Source organism: Schistocerca cancellata, chromosome 5 (assembly GCF_023864275.1).
Source record: "Schistocerca cancellata isolate TAMUIC-IGC-003103 chromosome 5, iqSchCanc2.1, whole genome shotgun sequence".
Classification (NCBI taxonomy): Eukaryota; Metazoa; Arthropoda; class Insecta; order Orthoptera; family Acrididae; genus Schistocerca; species Schistocerca cancellata.
The window spans coordinates 76176989-76199140 of record NC_064630.1 but is presented as its reverse complement, the minus strand read 5'-3'; the positions used below and the strand labels follow the sequence as shown (position 1 = coordinate 76199140).

Sequence of the window (22152 nt, the reverse complement as noted above, 5' to 3'; positions counted from 1 at the left end):
GTTATTTATTTTCTTACACTTCATATTTTATGTTGTTTTTCTTTTTGAGATATCATTTACATTATGTCTCTTTTTTAAGAAGAAAAACTGTAGAGACAGAAGAAAAATTAAAAGAAACATGTTTAGTACTGAGGACATCAATAAAGGTGTATTTATATATTAATTTATGCAAAAAACTACCATAAAATGTAGAAATAAAATGAAGGAAGCAACTGTAACATTGACTGACAGAGTTACTTTTTATAACTTCACATCAAAAATACTGGATACATTAAGAATTTTGTTTTATCTACCACTGGAGCAGACTTTCATCAATCCATCACACACTGATGAGCCAAATAAACTGGGGCACCTGCCTAATATCGTGTAGGGCCCCGCGAGCTGAAGTGCCGCAACATGATGTGGCATGGACTCGACTAATGTCTGAAGTAGTACTAGAGGGAACTGACACCATGAATTCTGCAGGGCTGTCCATAAATCCGTAAGAGTACGAGAGGGCGGAGATCTCTTCTGAACAGCACACTGCAAGGTATCCCAGATGAACTCAATATTGTTCATGTTTGGTGGCCAGTGCAAGAGTTTAAGTTCAGAAGAATGTTACTGGAGCCACTCTGTAGCAGTTCTGGACATGTGGGGTGTCGCACTGTCATGTTGGAATTGCCCAAGTCTGTCAGAAAGCACAATGGACATGAATGGACGAAGATGATCAGACAGGATGCTTACGTATATGTCACCCGTCAGAGTCGTATCTACACGTATCAGGGGACCCATATCACTCCAACTGCACACACCCAACACCATTACAGAGCTTCCACCATCTTGAACAGTCCCCTGCTGACATTCAGGATCCATGAAGTTGTCTCCATACATGTACATGTCCATCTGCTCGATACAATTTGAAACAAGACTCATCCAACCAGGTAACATATTTCCAGTCATCAACAGTCTAATGTTGGTGTTGATGGGCCCAAGTGAGGTGTAAAGCTTTGTGTCATGCAATAACCAAAGGTACACGAGTGTGCCTTTGGCTCTGAATGCCCATATTGATGTTTCGTTCAATGGTTCCACGTTGATACTTGTTGATGACCCAGCACAGAAATCATCAGGAATTTGTAGGAGAGCTGCACTACCGTCATGCTGAACGATGCTCTTAAGCCGTCGTCGGTCCCGTTCTAGCAGGATCTTTTTCAGGCTGCAGTGATGTCGGACATTTGATGTTTTACTGGATTCCTGATACGATACACTCATGAACTGGTCTTACGGGAGAATCCCCACTTCATCGGTACCTCAGAGATGCTATGTCCCATCACTCGTCCGCCAACTATAACACCACATTCAAACTCACTTAAATCTTGATAACCTGCCATTGTAGCAACAGTAACTGATCTAACATCTGTGCCAGGCACTTGTTGTCTTATACAGGCATTGACGACCACTGCGCCGAATTGTCTGTCTGTTTACATATCTCTGCATTTGAATACGCACATCTAAACCAGTTTATTTAGCGCTTCAGTGTATGACGATCCTTGTAGTGGGGACATCCTTTCAGTGGTCCTTCACATTATGAGCCTAATTGTGAAGGCACACACTCTTTGATCTATCATACGATGGGTCTTAGTGTTACAGGGTTCATTTAGTGACACTGCACAGATCAGTAAACAACAGTGATCAATGCTAATTGGGTGGGCAGGAGGATGTTGGTGGGGTGGACAGTAGGATGTATACCTCATACATAATGTACTGGATGAGGGCTCTGTACTCCCGGTTTGGCTTAAGGCTTTCGAACTGAGTCAATGTTGGGCCACGAATGTTTTGTATCTGGCTCTTGGCAACATTGGCAATCTGAGAATACAGTACCCGAATGTACAATGTCCATTACAAAGTGATTGTCGTGCTGTGATAAACTGGTGAGCACACATGTAGTGCCAGAACTGCACAAGGAAAGCTGAGCCTGTACCCTTTACATCACCACTCTACCGACGGCTGTTGATGTGCTGTCCATTGGTCGGACATTGTTAACAAATGCATGCTGCAACAAGAGGAGCTGCCATCTGTTGGCCAACAGTATCTCACCAGTTGAGTGTCTGGGTAAAGAGTTAGTTTTAAACAGACTACACCAGCTAAATCCATTCAACATGGACAGCACCTATGAATGAAGAACCACCTCAATAAAAGTCACTGTGCACCCACATTCGAGCTAGTCACATGAACGTGGTGTATAACTGGAACAGATGACCGCTCTGTGCTCTCATGATACAGTGTTGAAGTACTACCATGTCAGGTCACTTTATTCTTTTATTCTCCAAATCCTTTAGTATTGAAATCTCCAATACAAAATAAATTTAACTACTTGTATGGTAAAAACGGTGTAGCTGTACACCTACATTTAAATCTATATTCTACAAACCACTGTGAAGTGCATTGCAGTTGGTCTTTCTCAATAGATAGTAGGACAGCTACTTGTTCCACACATGTATGGAGAACAGGAAGAATGCTTGCTTAACCCACTGTATTACCATGTCGCAGTTACACATCATACCATTTCAATCTCCATCAATAATATTTCTCAAATCTTAAGAGGACGAAACTCACAGTGTTGCTGTGTTCCAACATTCTCAGTTCCTTTCTAAGTTCTCAAATATTCTGTCAAATATCTCTGCTGCAAGAACTTTCCAATTGTTTTCCAAGAATAAATACATCTTAAGTCAGCTGCTTCTGAAATGTGAAAAATCGGAGAGAAGTGTTATGTAAAACTGAACTGACACTATATTTAACAGGTATGCTTCCATTTTACACATTCTGATAGATGTATTTGGGAACTTATAAAGTTTTACAAATATGATTGAAGTTATTTCTATGTTGCAGAAACGTATAAATACAGTCCTTTTAAAAGAAAAAGTAAGAAAGAAAGAAAAAGAAAAACTATTTCACTTTAGTGACAACAGCAATTTGCTTCCTGCTACAGACCCTGCCCATTACAGATTGTTTAAAATGAGATGCTCTGCTAAACAGACTAAATGAAGCATTTGGTACAGTGCCCCTTGAGCAGTATTATGGTTATAATAAGAGTTTTATGCTCAGTGGTGTATCACAGTTTGCCTACAAGTTTGAGGCTGAAACACACCTAGGGAATTTTGTAAGTAGCGGAGAACCAAGAACAGGAGTTCACTAATATTGTTGTACACTTGGCTAGGAATATCAGAATTATTGTCTGTTTTTTGATGATGTCTTCACACCAGTTCCTTTGTTGAAGTACCTGTATCAACTGGGGAACCTTAGCCTTGGTACTTTTAGAAGAAACCAAATTCCACACTGTAAAATATCAGGTTTGAAGAAAAAGGGGATTGGGAGAGTATCCACATCAGTGGAGCAGAAGTCTCTGGGTTAGTACAAGGGATAGAGAAATAGTAAATCTGCCATTAACATTTTCAGGGAAAATGCATAAATCACACTACCACTATGACAATCTCAGAAAAAGTGTATTTCCATTGACAGGCCACTTATTCTCATTGTACATGGGTAGAGTGGGTCTGACAGTGGACACTATTATATGGAGATACAAAATATTCTTGAGGAACACGAGATGACATGTACTTTTATGTCAACAAACTCATAATTGTTCCAAGATGTTTCTTATCAAATGGCACACCTGAAATGGTACACTTCATACACTATGGGATCAAAAGTATCCAGACACCTGGCTGAAAATGACTTTTAAGTTTGTGGCACCCTCCATCAGTAACGCTGGAATTCAATATGGTGTTGGCCCACCCTTAGCCTTAATGAAAGCTTCCACTCTCACAGGCATACATACAATCAGGTGCTGGAAGGTTTCCTGGGGAACGGCAGCCCATTATTTATCAGGTGCCGGAAGGTTTCCTGTGGAATGGCAGCCCATTATTTATGGAGTGCTGCACTGAGGAGAGGTACCGATGTCTGTCGGTGAGGCCTGGCACAAAGTCAGCGTTCCAAAACATCCCAAAGGTGTTCTGTACGATTCAGGTCACAACTCTGTGCAGGCCAGTCCATTACATGGATGTTATTGTCATGTAACCACTCTGCCACAGGCCATGCATTACGAACAGGTGCTCGATCGTGTTGAAAGATGCAATCGCCATCCCCAATTTGCTCTTCAACAGTGGGAAGCAAGAAGATGCTTAAAACATCAATGCAGGCATATGCTGTGATAGTGCCACGCAAAACAACAAGGGGTGCAAGCCCCCTCCATGAAAACTGAGACCATACCATAACACCACCGCCTCTGAATTTTACTGTTGGCACTACACACGCTGGCAGATGATGTTCACCGGCATTCGCCATATCACATCCTGCCATCGGATCGCAACATTGTGTACCATGATTCATTACTCCACATAATGTTTATCCACTGTTCAATCGTCCAAGGTTTACACTCCTTACACCAACCGAGGCACCATTTGGCATTTACCGGCGTGATGTGTGGGTTATGAGCAGCTGCTAGACCATGAAATCATCCAAGTTTTATCACCTCCCACTTAACCGTCATAGTACCTGGAGTGGATCCTAATGCAGTTTGGAATTCCTGAGTGATGGTCTGGATAGATGTCTGCCTATTACACATTATGACCCTCTTCAACTGTCGGCTGTCTCTGTCACTCAACACACGAGGTCGGCCTCTGGACCTTTGTGCTGTACGTGTCCCTTCATGTTTCCACTTCACCATCACATTGGAAACAGTGAACCTAGGGATGTTTAGGAGTTTGAAAATCTTGAGCACAGACGTATGACACAAGTGGCACCCAAACACCTGACCACGTTCAAAGCCCGTGAGTTCTGCAGAGCACCCCATTCTGCTCTCTCACTATGTCTAATGACTAATGAGTTCACTGATATGGAGTACCTGGCAGAAGGTGGCAGCACAATATGAAAAATGTATGTTTTTGGGGGTGTCCCGATACTTTTTACGACATAGTGTATGTAAAAATTATGCCGATATCATAATGTTTCAAAAACTACAACGTACACTTTTTCAATAAAAGTTGTGTTCTTTGAAAGAAACAATTTTTTAAATTATTTTTCCCTCATACCATGTCTACTGAAGGACATAATTTTAACTATGTTACTAAAATTTAAATTATTGAGGTACAAAGAGTTAAACATCTCTATGCATGCTGTTATTAGCCTAATCTTTTCTAAGACAGGAATGAATGGGGATTATTTATTGATCGATTCCCTACTTCAATCTGATCATGAAATTTTTCAAGTAGGCTTTCACAGCATAATTTGCATGTATCTTCAAGCAACGAACGATTCAGATTTTTCAGCATCTCGATGAGGCTATCCTACGGGTCAAACAATGCTGTTACCCTTCTTTGTATAAGTTAAGTATCCCTCATTGAGTCTTACTTGGTACAGCTCCCAAAATTTACTCAATGAAGACGGTTGGAGGCATTTGGGAAATGAGATAGTGAAGCATGATCACTTCTTTAGGTGGCAAAATAAAGGGAACACATTGCTTAATCGGATGGAATGTGTACTGTTGAAGGAACTAGTTGGGAATTTGTAATTAGAACACTGTAAAGAATTGCATGTGTTACTTATTAGCAACTTCACATTTGGTCCTGTCCCCTCTGTGGCTATTCTCCTCTGAGAACATTCCTCCTTAGCACACGAATTTAAAAAATATCCAACAGACATCTGCACAGTGATGTTCCAACTTATCCCGTGTGTGTTCTGAATTAATTTCAGTTCTGCTGCAATATGGAAGATAGGTTTGTTGTTTCTCTCAGGCAGATATCTTTGGATTGCTGGATACTCATTATCTGCCACATAAGACAGAATGACTGATTTGATGGCTTTGGCCTAGTTTGCATGGGCATTCAGTTTTACACTGTATCTTTTTCCTCTCCTTAATGACTACCTGTCAACAGTCTTGCCGCAGTGGTAACACCAGTTCCCGTCAGTTCACTTAAGTGCTGTTGGGATGGGCTGGCACTTGGACATGTCACCGCCTGGATCTGCGAAGTACTGTTGGCAAGCATGCTGCACTCAGCCCTTGTAAAGCCATAAGTATAAACTGACAATGGCTGGGAGAGTGATGTGCTAACCACATGCCCCTCCATACCACATCTGTGACAGTGCTGAGGATGAGACAGCGGCCGGTCGGTACCATTGGGCCTTCGAGGCCTGTTTGGACAGTTTTTGTTTTGTAATGACTACCCACCATGTGGTCTGGAACATACTGGTTAGTTTTCTCCACATGTGGCTGTGGGAGTGTTGTGGCTGGCCGCCACCTACTGACGTCTTCAGCCTTTGCTGGGTCTGGAGGAGACATCCGTCTACATGACAGGCCCCTCTTTCCAAGTGCACTTCCAGGGACAGCAGTTTGTTTCAGACTGACTATCTTTCTTGACACAGAAGTGAATGTCATTTACAGAATACTTGCTATTTGATAACCTCATGGGTCTTCTTACTTTTGGTGCTGTAATTACTTAATGACTTTTACATATTGTAATTTTCTCATTCCCCTTCAAACCCTTTAATGAAAATCAATTAGTTATGACTACAGGCAACAATTTCTGGAATCATTCATGCAGATTTGGGGAAAAGTATAGTGCTCCTTTTCAATTTAGACATTTACTTATTTTATTACATGTTACTTGACTTCTTTCAAGGCGTGGCAAGATTCCCATTTCACTACTATGTAGAACACCTTCCAACAAGGGAAACCAACTTTAAAATGTGCTTCTGAGAATGATAGTTGAAAGAAAGCTACTCATTCACCCCCTTCTTGTTAAGTTTTTTTCAACAGACTGTGACTGTTTTGCAGGTAGATAATACACAGCTCAACAAAAGTTTCGAATACTATCGTAAAATGTTGTCTACAATAATACAGGTCTCATTGACCTACGCGCTTCATGCATTATCCAGTTAGAGTCCATATACTGGATGGTGTTTACTACTGGCATGCTCTGTGGCCACTTCCAAGTCATGTAAACATACTGCTGCCACAGCATCACACCACGAGCAGTCCACTATCAACAACAGTAGAAGCAGGCAACATTTCGATAAAGTCAGGATAGTGGTCTTACTTTCGGCAGGTCATACACAGCAAGATGTTGCCGATCAGTTACATATCACTCGAAGTGCTATGTATAAGGTGCGGAGAAACTACAGAGTGTTGGGAAATGTGAATGGTAGAGGCACCCTATATCGACTGCCAGAAATATTAGAAATGTCTTCTCCTGGGCAACAGGGATTCATATCTCAGACCAAAAAGTGCTTAGAAGATTGTATCAGGTGGTATTCATTCCACAAGATCAATGAGAGATTTGCAGTGAACCAACACAACTGACACAATCGAAGGACCTGGGCTCTTGCACATGAACATTGGACCACTGCACAATGGAGAAACGTCACGTTTGCTGACGTGACAAGTATTCATTTTGTGACTGGAGACTAGATGTGTTATGGTCTGGAGAAGCGCCAGATGACACCGGGTTCGCCGATACTTTCAAGAATTGCATCAGTTTGCGGGTGGAAGTGTAATGTTCTGGGTGGCAACAATGACGGTACAGCAGACACTTCTGATTCCCATCTACAGCAATTTGACAGGTACCTGATACCTCCGAGAGGTCCTACAAACGATTGTGAGGCCATACAGACGTGAAGCTGGTGACAACTTCATCCTAGTAGATGGCAATGCAAGACCACGCCGTACTCTAGCAGTGTCTCGGTATCTTCAAAGATGCAATATCAACTGAATGCATTCGTCAGCACCATTCCCAGACATGAATTCAATTGAGCGTGCGTGGGTCCTGTTGGAGGTGGCCATTGCACAGTGTCCGAATCCACCTGACAATCATCGGTACCTCACAGAAACTGCCATTGAGGACTGGGACCCCACATCCCTAGATAAACTTGACAGTTTCATCCAGAGCATGTCTCACAGAGTGGAAGAACTCGTCTGTGTGGGGAGGACATACTCACTACTCAAGACTGATAACCATTATCACGAGGTAAAGATTTTTCACTGTTTTTGTTTTCAGAATGTACAATTAGGAGAGAGCTTCCTTTGTTTTCTAATGATTCTTTTGTAGCCAAACAAAATCGTTCATGTTTTCAGAAGGAATTAAGTTTATTTTGTTAATAAAGGTACTGTACAAACTTCAATGGCTGTACTATAAGAAGTCATTGAAGTAAGCACTGTAATATTCCAAACTTTTGTTGAGGCGTGTGTCATTTCAACTGGCTCCCTTTCTCTTTCTCATTTTAAGACCAAGAAAAAGCTTTGCATAGCAAGGAAAATCTGTATTTGCGCATTTGTAAGTTTACAATCAACATAACACTATCAAACGGTAAACTTGGAAAAAGTTTGCATATTAATATTTGCAAGCTTGCAGTCTGACAATGTTATTCACCTGCGATTGGATGATTTGTTGCAGGCACTGCACTGATACAGGTTGCATATGTGCCATCTAATATATTTATGGGATGACCATACTTAAGAGATTAGAAGATGCTTGCTGAAAAATGACAGACTAATTTCACATTGCAATAAATATTTTATTGCTGCACACAGAAAATGAATTTTTAGATTAGTTTTCCCAGTGGTGCTCAATGAAACATGTCATAGGCAACCACAATCATGAACAACTGTTAATGAGAACACCCTGGATTACCCAAGTTCTGGAAAGACTTGCAATTTTGTTCTACCTTTTGGGACTTGTGCATCTTGAGTAATATTACAGAAGCAATAAATGTCACTAATCTACTGAGCGTTTGTGAAAATTGTGGTGACACAAAGAATCAACAGAATGAATCTCACCTCTGAGAATGTGTTTAACAAAATACTGCAATGCCTGAAGTTAGTTCTGCATGGTATGTCAATACCGGGTTTTTACCAAGCCCTCAGCTTTAGACGAAAAAACTTTCAGGGAGGGTACCGAGTCCATTAAATGGACACAACCTGTTTAATTACTAAGATAAATGACACCACTTTAAACAACCATTGATTACCCCGGATACTGACAAATTTATCCAGCATGATAGTTAAGTCTGTACTTTCAGTTAGAAAAGATTCTGGTAAAGTCCCTTCTTTGTTAATCAATATCATATTAAGACACAATGATGTCATTCATAGATTATTGGATATCTCTTATGCCGTTATCTTAATGGTGATGTCTTGATGATAGCAAGATTTCTCTTCCATTAGCTTGTTCTGTGTTCTTTTTATGAATCCTCTTGATTGTTATTCCGAGTATCATCTAATCTCTATACTTTCAACAAACAGCTCAACACTTAAAACTACGTATAAGCCTACAGAAAATGCTGCAAAATCATTAAGTTCATCTTTCAGTGTACCAAGCAAAGAAGAAAATGATTAAATGTCCCCTCTCCCCCCACATGCACACACACTCTTTTTGCAAAAATTATTAACGAGAACATATATTTTCTTTACCAAAGAGGACAACAGAAAATTATCAAGTATTATTGAAATGCAAAATAGTATGCAAGAAGTATCACAATCTAAATCTCTACCCATTTTCGAATAATTATGGAACACTTCTGGTGAATAAAGAATGACTGACAAGATGGATCGCCACTCACCTTATGACGTAGTGTTGAGTGGCAGAAAGACACTAAGAAGTATAAATGAGCTTTGACTCTTCTTTTTCTTTGGAAGAATAAATTTAAACAAATATCTGTCCTTTCTTCTGTTGAAACAGCAGAGTATGTAAGTAGTTATTCTTGGCAATGACAGTGTACTGAAATTTCCCAGCAGATTAAAATTGTGTACTACCCTGACATTACTTCACAGACCGTCACATTTAACAGGAAATCCTCCTCAAAATTGAGCAATCAAGGTACATCTCATCACCCACCTTCACAATCTTAATTCTGTTCAAACAAATTTCGGGCTTGCAGTCAGTTGTAGGTTAATTCATCACACAATATTTCGACTGGGTACCTGCCAGTCATCATCTGGTGAGGCATCGAAGATGTCAAAGAGTTTCAATAGCTCACTAGAAGATGACTGCCATGTGCCAGTTGAAATATCGCATAATGAAATAGACGATGACCAGTTGCAAGCCTGAAATTAGTTTGAACGTTCAATTCACAGGGAAAATTTTAAAATTCACAGTCTCAATTTTGCTAGCACGTCTCTCTTACTGTCTGAATCTCATCCAAGTTCTCTTGCAACCATTGCTGGAATATTATTCCTGTAAGAAAGGTGACTGCAGAGAATGGCTTAACCATAATCTAAAATTTGTTTCCAGGATGCAGCTGTGTGCACTGTTATGTACCTTCCTGAGAGATTAAAACTGTTCACTGAGTTGCAACTCAAATCTGGACTTCTGCCTACCAGGTTATGCTCTTCTTGGCCATGCTACACAGGTAGGACGACAACCGATTTTCAGCTGTGTGTCCGATGTGTGTTTTACGTGCCTGAGTGGATGAACAGCTGATCCTGAATTCGGAGCTACTTGTCATTACTTTCATCAATTACTCACATATTCATCTTTGTGAAATCCTCTGCACCTCTAAAGCATTCACGTGTAGTAATAACACAGTTTACCTGCTTGGTCTGATATCACAAATAACCTGTGTATATCTACACAAGAAAACAAAATATTTAACTAAAGTCTAATATACAATAATAAAAAAAACAAGAGTTACTAATAGTTTTTCTATTTTAATGAGTACAGTAAAATTTATATACATATAACCTAAAATCACAGCATGCTAACTATTGCAATTAGCACAAAACAACTGGTAAGAGTAAAGTTGGCAGGGGAAGGCATATGCATAAAACATTACCAAAATTATCTTATTATTAGGCTAGTGTTGGAGTACATAATGTCTACACATCACTTGTGCTATGGAGAAAAATTATTTTATAGAAAGTACTACTACAGTATTTGATGATTGACTTCAGTCTCATATATGACCTCGATGCTTGGTCCTTTCCCCCAGATCAACCTACAAACTCATCTCTTATAATTTTTGTCATATAATCTATACAAGGTTTTGCTTTCTGTCAACCAATTTACTGTCAGATACAAATTTTAGGATTGTGTAGACAAAATTTCATGCATTATTTATCACTATGAGTCAAAATACCATATGTAACCATGAAACAACTGGAGATTAGCCAGGTAATGGTAAGGATTTGTTCAAGTTTGTATCAATATCAATTCATCACTTGCTCCCAAATTTACAGAAAAAGAAGTTTCTTGATTTCGAAAGTATAGAGACCGTTATGCAAGAACCACATATCTGTAATTTCAATTCTGTTTTGAAGAAGGAGTAATTTTCTACGTTCAGAGTTTATAATGTAGAGTCATTATAACCAATAAAAAGAGACAAAAATATAAAACTGAAGTTTGTATGGCTTAAAAACTTAATGCTGTATCTGATAAGTTCCACTCAACTTAAAGGCAATATATCAGATATGATTTGTGACAGTGCCATTTTCTGTTATTTCAAAAATTTAATTCTGCAATTTGTGTACTGCAAATCACAATCACTCCCAGCATACGCAGAAGTTATATACGATTTGCCTGAACACAAAAATGTTTGTGTGTAATGACATAGTAATCCTTTTTCTTCAATGGTGCTGAAGCAAAAACTCTGTATATACAACTGGGGACTAATTCCATTTATTTACTGTATATAAAATATCTTTTACTATATTTTCACAAAGTAACATCCTAATATTCCATTATTTGGACAAATGAAGATGTCTCAACATGACTACACTTCCAACCACATATTAAAACGATTTCTCGGGAGGTGGGGGATGCGCTCCAGAACGCTTGCAATATATGCTACACTAAAGTGAGTTATGTCGATAAGGCCACAGATAAAACGAACACATACACAACATGAACATTAGCATGCTACGAAAAAATTTATAACACTGTAAGCTACCCAGCTTATATATGCAAAATGGATGCACAATGAACACCAAGAAACTGAATAGTGGATGTTAAGCACAAAAAAGTACTGAACTTGCTCTTTAACTGCTTTGAATCAATGAATTCTGCATGCATAGGTTAGAGTGATATTTCACTAATGAGGCTTTGTTGAAACAAATGCACAACAAGTCCGGAGTAAAGTGAAGCAAAATTAATTTGCATGTGCACATACTTTCCTTCAGTATGGTCGTCTTGAGCAATTAGCGTGGAAGATGGCCACACAAATACAACTTCCTTTTTCATTTACGAACTACATTTTGACACCTGCAGCAGCTGAATATGCTTTCTTTACAAAGGAAATATATCTCACGAAACAACAATACAATCAATAATAAAAGAAAAAAATTCTTGCTAAGGTTACTTTACTCCCTGGTACAACACATCAAATACTGTTTCTAACTGACTCCCTACCACAACACAGCAAAAATTAATGTGGCTGGTGAAACAGTTGTGAATAAATGCGTAAACATATTGTTTTAAGTTACAAAATCTCAACTCCCACAGTTCTTAATGCAAAAAGACAGTTTGCTTCATAAGAAAGAAAAATTTTATAATTTTATTAACGTACTTGAGTTCAAAGAAATCCATTAACCAAATATTATTTATTATGTTTACTGTTCATATGTAACTGAAGCCCACCTTCAGCAGATTATACACTGATTTCAGAAAATCCTCAAACGATAGACAAATTACATAGAATATAGAAAAGTGATCACGATATCGAAGAATGCTCTTCAAAGATACGGAGGTAATCTTTCTCACCCACCTTCAATTGTTAATGCTTTAATTTTGTATAATATAATCTCATTATCAACATGTAGCCAATTATATGTGGTCAACTTCCAATTCTCTCCTTCCTAAATGATAATAAATGTTATCAATATCTCTCCAAATATTATAGGCCTGTCAGTTTCATTACGAATATAGTTATGATCAAATTAAACTATTGCTTAAAAAAAATTAAAAAACCTTTAAATCTGCAACAATTTTAAATGTTTGAACTAATGATGTAGATGTTAGAAACTTTTAACTTCCATGACAAAATCAGCAGTACTTGACACATAGATTGCATAAGCAACTGAGGTAACCACTAAACTTAATACTTATACTTATTTGTAGGTTTTATGTATGAAAATTGACTACGAAAATAACAAACGTGATAAGTCAGTATTACCATTCTAATTTTCACACAAAAATATGTACATATCTTTCAACATGATAACACAATGTACAAACAGAGTAAAGTAAAGGAATAATAATAGCAGTAGCAAGAATATTAATAATCACAATAATAAACAAGAACAACAACAACTTCTTCAAAATCTCATTGTGTAAGCAATAAAAGTCGAGGAAAGGACTAATTATTGACATACATTACATGGAAACTTCAGTTTTCATAAATAAATCATTCACACAATAATTATAAACTTAATGTATGTTCCTAAATCTACAGCACTTGCAGGGCAGGGTGGAAGTTTAGTTTTAGTTCAGCCTAGAAAAGTACCTTTACTGGGAAAATATCTATTACAACATTTTATATACAGCTTTACTGTCTTCAACATATACTTTTTATGTACATTAACAGACCTATGAAGACAATCCACAAAAAGTGTGTTGTGCTTACTAAGACATATGACATTACAAACTGCAGTATTCCACATCAGTTAACCAAAACAATATGCTTTGTACAGAAAAGTTTTCATCATTTGTTCTAATACGTCCTAATACACCAGAGATTAAAAGGAAAACCACTACACAAACAATTGATATTTGCAGATGTACATTTCCTTATGTCTATCTTTTTGCCTTTTGCACAGTACTCAATGGTACATAAGTCAGATGACAATCCAGGAAATTAACATGAAACAAAATATTTCTCAATACTGCAAGATAAATCTTAAATGGAAGTTTCTTCTCTGTTTTCACTTAAGATAAACTTCAGATGTTTTCAAAAAATATTCCTCTGTTACAGCCATTACATTTACATTAAATTCTCATATTTTCTTGCAAGGAAAAAAATTAATGGTTTGAAGATTCATGAAATTAAAATGACACAGACCAGTAACAGTTTAAGAAAGTCACCATTATGTTTCGCTGACCCCTCTTCGCTGGGATTCAGGAGAATTCTGGTGAAAACAAAAGTGAGACTTTAGTCTGTTCTGAGAAACAGTCCAATGCTACATATATTGGTTGATAAATTTTATGCCTTTTAAAAACTGATACTTTCACACAGCACATATGGGAAAAAAATATAGCTAACAGAAGTTGTGAGAATAACTTTTAAAACATTAACCAAGAGAAAGTGTTAATAAAATGGTAATATATCAAAACTCATGCTGACATTAACAAATGAGTGGTGAGTATGCTTAGCAATTTTGCCAAAATTGCTCACTCCAGTTTCAGTATTACTGCACACAGTAAAAAATACACGACACTAATACCACATTCTATTTCAATGTTTACTCTGCTTAAGACAAAACAAGCTGAAGCCTAAAATTCTGGAAGGCCCAGAAAATTATCTGTCTCTCAAGAAATACCCACTGTCTCATGCTACATGCAAAGACAAGGTCACCCACTTATCTCAGAAAATTTTACCTCTTCCCGTAATATTTTCCCAGAAATCACAAAATTAAATACCCAGGTTTAATCAAAATGCTCATAATTGAAAACATAATATTATTCTTGAATACACACAGTACACAATGAATGCCAGAAAAAAATTCAGTTTCATAATTTAAGGTTTCGAAGTATATATAGATCCATTGCAAGCGATATGAAAATGGAGATTAAGCATGTAATCAAATAATTAATTTGATTGCCAAATGGAAATTCTTACCAGCACTGTCTGTTTAATTACTTTAATTTTATGTAGTTAATATTGCAAGGAATGAGGTTTTTAAAATAATACCTTTACAAATTAATGCAGGAGCTTGTGTTTGACAGATATTTCAACTATTAGAGAGTTATGCGCATGTCAGAGACAACAAAAAAGAACAGCTGTTGGACGACATTCTGGTATGGGTGATTTAAATAAGGAAACACCAAACACAACACATTAACTGCATATGAAAAACTGTTCTACTGCTCATCTTTGATGATCAGATGTTGCGCTCCACTTCTTTCCTAGGCCCATCGACAGCCACAAAATTTAAAACTTTTCCCTAGAATTTGGCTGGCAGGATTTTCTAATCTTCTCTCCGTAATGGCTCAAACAATATAATTATCTGTGACATACCCATCACATCATAAAACAGAACACTCACCATTCAGTTATTAGCAATGTTAAAAGATAGATATAAATAAGCAAAAATGTTCAAGTATTATTAGATAATTTGTACAAAAAGTCACTTAAATTTTCTGAAATTTATTGGAGTGAAACCTTTTAAGGAAAAAAGCAGAGACAATGTAAAATTTTATCTACAAAGCATACTATAAGGTAAAGTATCACAGAGAAATAAAAAGTACATTTTTAAAACATCACAGTCTCTAAGTTATTTGGTTATATTTAAATGTATCAGACCATGCCATCATGCTCATTTGTAAGAGTGTGGTTGACATGAAGATGTCAATGTTGAAAATTTTGACAGATCACATTTTGGAAAGCAAAAAGATTTTGTCTGTATATAAATTACTTTCTTCAATTAGACAAGAAATAGAAAGGGCACTGACTTAGGTTACACAAAAGACAAAGGTCAATAATAACAATCACTAATACTTAGACTTACACTGTCAGCATTGTTAGGACACAGTTTCTTGTAGACGCTTTCAATAAAGTTCCTCCTGTAAACATAAAAAATATAAAATTTCAGAAAATGAATTTATTTACAACACAAGTTAAGAAATTTGAACACAAACAAAAACTGAACATTCAGGTACCCCCCCACCCCCCACACACACACTAAATCAACATGGGTACAGTCAAAGAATGCGATATCACCCCCTGGGAACGATCACTGAATAAATGTTTTATTCTACAATGGAAAATCCAGGACAGAATGTAGCAATATTACGAAAAGGATAGTTGCTACTCACCATACAGCGGAGATGACAAGTTGCCGACAGGCACAACAAAAAGACTAAGAAAATGAGCTTTAGGCCAACGAGGCCTTTGTCAAACATAGAATACACACAGCCAGAGACTGCGGTCTATCTCTCTCTCTCTCTCTCTCTCTCTCTCTCTCTCTCTCTCTCTCTCTCTCTGTGTGTGTGTGTGTGTGTGTGTGTGTGTGTGTGTGTGTGTGTGTGTGTGCGCACGCGCGTGCCTTTTCTGTCTCCAATGAACGATGAATGCCTTGTTTGCCAAAAGCTCATTTTCTAACAATATTTTTTTTGTGCCTATCTGCTACTCAGCATCTCCATTATATGGTGAGTAGTAATTTTCATTTTCATAATACAGTTACATTCCATCCTGGATTTTACACTGTTTGATTATCCTTCTCATAATATTGTTGAATATTGTATTCTTTTTCAAATTTACTCATCTATAAATCTAAATTCTGCACTCTCATGAGGATAAAATTTATACACTGTAATAAAATTCAACATTTTGATACTTCTTTTTTGATATCAGGTCATATACCGTTGAACCTACAGAAAATAATTACAATGAACAAAAAGGAGCACAAGTGCTAAGCAGCTGTCTTACTTGAAGACTCAAACTTTCAATGCACACACATAATACTCTTAGATTCCACTAAGCTGGCTGCACTTCTGTAGTTTAGTTTGCTTCAAACAACATTCTTTTAATTTTCGGTTCTGAATCTCAAATCTCTCTCGTTTATTAACTAAATACATCACAAAATGAAATTTGAGGGAATTTTAATTGAAAATTTGTCCTTCTCATTGTTCTGGCCATACTGAAGCCAATCAATGCTGTTTTGGTAAAGCATTCCCATATCAGATGACCATATCACACTGACAAAGTACATACCATGTTTATAGTTTTACAACTATAAACACTGCAGGGAATGTTTATGTGTTTACAGTTGTTTAACAGCTAATTTTGTTTTAATTCATTGTACAAGTCTGCATCACTTTATTAAAGCTCATGAAAGCACTCTAGATAATTTTACTATCACATGACACTAAAGTTAATTCAAGTTGCTTCATTAACTGTTATATCATTAGATAGGACCCACATAGATAATTTCACCTTTTGGACACCGGAACATAATTTTCAATTACATCACATCAAAGTATTTGTCAATATTACATCCATACATTTCTAGGAACATGTATAACCAATTTTTAAATTACAATTAGAGCTGTTCAATTACAAACAACCACATAATAAGAGAGACACCACAAATACTGTTTTTATAATATTTGAAACATTTAACAACTCTGTTAGCATAATGTCAACTTGCTATGCAATTGCTAATCAAACACCACCTAATTACTTACAAGGAACCCCTTGAGTGGGAGGTCTCAAAACCCCAATTATGTTTGCAGCTTTCGACAGCCCACATACTGTCTACATGCAACCATGACACTGGCTGCTAATGGCAACAGGGGGTGGGACTGGAGGTATCCAATAGTCAGCACAGCATGAGGCTATGGAACGTAGTTGAAATGCTTGGTCGATGAGTAGCTCACAACAGTGCGACAGTGCTGCTGGTGTTGATACAAAGCAGAGCGATAGCAACAATAAATAAAATAAACATTGCATTATATCTACAACAACAGTTGCCAAAGTTGATGTTTTGTCAGAAAGGAACCCAATGAATTTTGCAGAGCGAGAAAGAAGTGGTGGATGAAATATTAGTGTTTCGCAAGATGAGTCAGTGAAATGTGTGGTGTCATATGCTCGACTGTGCAGGCAATGTACATGAGGATTACAACGGTGATGATACATGCCTAACAAGTGAAAGCAATATTGAAACAGGTGTTGAGTCATGCAGTTAATCATCCTTTACAGACAGAGAGCCATATATCACATCTCCAGTGAAACGTCGTAGAGGGCAATCACTGTCCAAGAAGCAGGTACTAAACATAATTACATACACAGATCATCATCAGCACCGTAGTAAAAAGCAATTAAGAACAGACTTCAAATAAGTCTGCAGCAATATTATGATTAAGGGAAGATAAGACACACTTGTTTCAAAAACTGGTGTTTGAACATTTCTAGGATGCTCGATAAATTTACAGGATGTGCATGATGATGACCTACTACATTATGCACATCAAATTGATGGGACATTGATTACAGTGATTTCAAGGGAAACAGTGAATGATTTCAAGGGAAACAGTGAACGGTTTGCATAACTTAAACAGTTCTACAGAATTGGAAGACACAAGATAATAAAATTTCAAATGTAGCCTCAACATGATGATGCACAGCAACCTGTGGAATAGGCCCCAAAATTTGTAAACTAAACAAACTTATCCTACCATTCTGAATGGAATTTGTTTTAAATTCTGACTAATCAGGATTTGGAGAGGAAATGCATATGAAAGGAAGATTAACTAACAAAAATGCCTTAACGCATTAGTATACAATTATGCCAACTGTTAATCTGGACAGTAAATTGGCAGAATTTCTCCAATTTAACCCTCGTACCACTGGAAAGAGGAATGAAAGAAGTATCAGTGTCAGTGGTGTTGAGAAACTGTTGAAATGATTAAAGCTGAATTGTGCCCAGTTCTCGGAAAAATGCACAGGTCACACCTGTCCACAAGTAGAGTAGTAGAAACGATCCACAAAACTACCATCCAATATCCTTGACACTGATTTGTTGTAGAATCTTAGAACATATTCTGAGCTCAACATAATGAGATATCATGAACAGGATGACCTTCTCAAAGCCAACCAGCATTGATTTTGAAAACATTGATCATGTGAAACCCAACTCTCACTTTTCTCACATGACATACTGAAAGCTTTGAATCAAGGCAACCAGGTAGACACAGTGTTCCTTGATTTCCAAAAAGCATTTGACTCAGCATTGCACGTACACTTATTGTCAAAGTACAATCCTATAGCATATTATGTGAAATTTGTGACTGGATTGAGGACTTTTCGGTATGGACAGAGAGTCATCGTCAGATGTAGAAGTAACTTCGGTTGTGCCCCACGGATGTGTTGCTGCTCATGTAGTATATTAATGACCTTGTAGGCAATATTAATGGTAAAATCAGGCTTTTAACAAATGATGGTGTTATCCACAGTGAAGTACTATCTGAGAGAAGCTGCATTTCAAAGTGGTGCAGAGATTGGTAACTTGCTCTAAATATTCAGAAATGTCAAATTCTCCATTTCACGAACTCATACAAATACCTTGGTGTAACACTTTGTAGGGATATGAAAGTGAATGATCACATAGTTTCAGTTTTGAGTAGATCAGGTGGAGGTCATCGAATTATTGGTAGAATACTGGAGAAGTGCAATCAGAATTACTGGTAGAATACTAGAAAAGTGCAATCAGTCTACAAATGGGGTTTCTTACAAATCACTCACGCAACCCATCCTAGAATACTGCTCAAGTGTGTGGGACGTGTACCAGATAGGACTAACAGGCAATATTGAACATATACGAATGGTCACAGGTTTGTTTATCTATGGGAGAGTGTCACAGAGATACTAAAGGAATTGAACTGGCAGACTGATGAAGACAGGCATAAACTATCACAAGGAAGTCTATTAACAAAGGTTCAATAATCAATTTTAAATGATTATTCTAGGGATATACTACAACCCCCCTACATACCACTCACACAGAGATTGCGAGCATAAGATTAGAATAATTACTCCACACACAGAGGCATTCAGTTTATCATTCATCCCATGTTCCATATGTGAACGGAATAGGAAGGAACCCTAATAACTGGTACAATAGTATGCAATAGTATGTACCATCCACCATGCACCTCACAGTGGTTTGCATAGTATAGATGTAGATGTAACTGTGAACCTCTTAATAGGCAGGAAGTTCAGTGCTCTTTAGTACATAGATTGTATGGCAAGTAGTGCCTCCCCAAGCTGTGTTACTTCATTCTTCTTTTCTGGAATAACTAACTTCTTCGACTGTTCATTTCACCCAAAGAGTGAAAGAAAAGTAATTATCTTCCATTACCTTAAATTCAGGTGTATTATAAAAATTTGATATATCTACGATTGTAATTTTCTTACACAAATAAGAGGATGGAAGCATATACAATGTCTAATAAACATTATGATGTTTTATTTATGTTGAGTCTCTCCAATGGTGAAATCTTTGTGCCAGTAATAATGAATCTATTTCAGCTAAAAAGGTAATTTAAAATGATAAGTGAGCCAGAATATGAGAAAATGTGAAATTTATCAGAAAGACTATGCTAAAGTAAAGAAAACTGTAAGTCTGTGAAAATGAAAGGAAATCTGTATAACAGCAGCAAAAGAAATGTATCTAATAAAGATTCATGACCACCAGTATAAATATCTGAAAACAATTTTTGAGTCATTTGGTCAGCTTAAAATGAAATTAAATTGTGTGGCCTGAGAGAAAGTACATCTTTAATAAAAGTTTACAGTGTTATAAATCACTTGGCCAAGGCAAAGAATGTTGAAGTAAGAAAGTAATGTTATCTACAACAAAATTTGTTGAGAAAAAGTGTGTAATTAGGTGGCTCTTTAGTCTTGAAAAATGAGAAATACGTTGATTAAGGGAATTACAACACGAAGTTCATATTGTTTTGTCTATTATATGAAAGGGCAACATTTTGATAGCCATACTATTTTTCGCTATTGAGTGTCATTTAGCACCGTAATTTTTGTAAGTAACGTAAAGCATTGGTCTTCATGTTTAATTAATGAATTACTGAATTAGTGAGGTACAATGAGGAGGTATTGAATGGAATTGGGGAGAAGAGGAGCTTGTGGCACAACTTGACAAGAAGAAGGGACCGGTTGGTAGGACATGTTCTGAGGCATCAAGGGATCACAAATTTAGCATTGGAGGGCAGTGTGGAGGGTAAAAATCGTAGAGGGAGACCAAGAGATGAATACACTAAGCAGATTCAGAAGGATGTAGGTTGCCGTAAGTACTGGGAGATGAAGAAACTTGCACAGGATAGGGTAGCATGGAGAGCTGCATCAAACCAGTCTCAGGACTGAAGACCACAACCACCACAACAACAACAACAACAACAACATGGACCAACGATGTATTTTGTAATGCAGAAGTATATGGTAATGAAGTGACAAAATAAAATAAAGTATTGGAAGTGACATGTATAATCAAGTCTTATTTGGTATATATGAAGCAGCAATGATTGGGGACCCAGTCTTTGTAGTAGTTTGTTTGGCAAATCCACTTCTTTAATCAACAAGTTTGTAAAGGGAAAGAATTTGGAAGCATTACACACACTGGTAATTAAGCACAAGAAAACAGAATTTTGCTGTAGTAAAACATCTATATAATGAAAGGCAACAGTTTTATTACACTCTAGTTACAACTGATTGATTACTATATGTGTAAAAATAAAAATAATAATAATAATGTTAAAACAATATAAAAAAGGTATTTAGAAATTTTCAATACTAACTTATTTAATGTTTTAGAAAAATGCTCTGCTAAGTGTTATCTGAAATACCTGAGAGGAATAAGAAGCCTCTGGAAATGGTAATATTCTCATCTGGAAATTAAATTGTTCACTTTGAATTAGAGAGCACGTGAGTCTCCAATACAGCTAACATTCCCCTAACTTAGAATTTCTATTACTTACCCGAAAAATACAAAAATATTTTATGCATGTAAAAATAATTTTGAATCCTTTTAGGTATGTCTATTCTTTTATGTCTGTAATTTCCTGAGCATGAATATAACCATGGACACTGTAAGGAGTGCCCAGGAATGGACTCACCAATTCGACATTTGAAGTACTAAAATACTTGTGAAAATGGTTACACAAACTGAGCATCAAACAGTGCATGAAAATAAAAATGAATATATTAATAGAAATGTATTTCATATTATGAAATATAGTTTAAATTTTGTAATTTGCAGTACTATTACCTGTTATGTGCTTGGAATTTTTGAAAGATTGTAATTATTATTGTATTTTGCAATCATCAGGGAAGATTTAGGAATATACTCTCTCTCTCTCTCTCTCTCACACACACACACACACAAATTACAAAACTTACTAATTCAATGTTTGTTAATTGACTACTGTATACTGGGTTTTGTAGTCCAGGGTGTATACGTGGACA

General features: G+C 37.0%; 1 protein-coding gene across 6 annotated transcripts in view; it reads right to left on the bottom strand.

Annotated features, from left to right (window-relative positions):
- LOC126187647 (protein phosphatase 1B) overlaps window positions 1–22152 on the bottom strand; it is a 253308-nt gene that overhangs the window by 65471 nt on the left and 165685 nt on the right. For 4 of the 6 annotated variants that reach the window (XM_049928851.1, XM_049928849.1, XM_049928848.1 and 1 more), the window contains 2 exons: window positions 15686–15740; window positions 10656–14086 (listed from right to left, as the gene is read on the bottom strand). In XM_049928851.1, coding sequence (XP_049784808.1) covers window positions 14045–14086; window positions 15686–15740 — 97 coding nt within the window. In that variant the 3' untranslated portion in view covers window positions 10656–14044. The other 2 variants (XM_049928853.1, XM_049928852.1) reach the window with 2 other exon arrangements.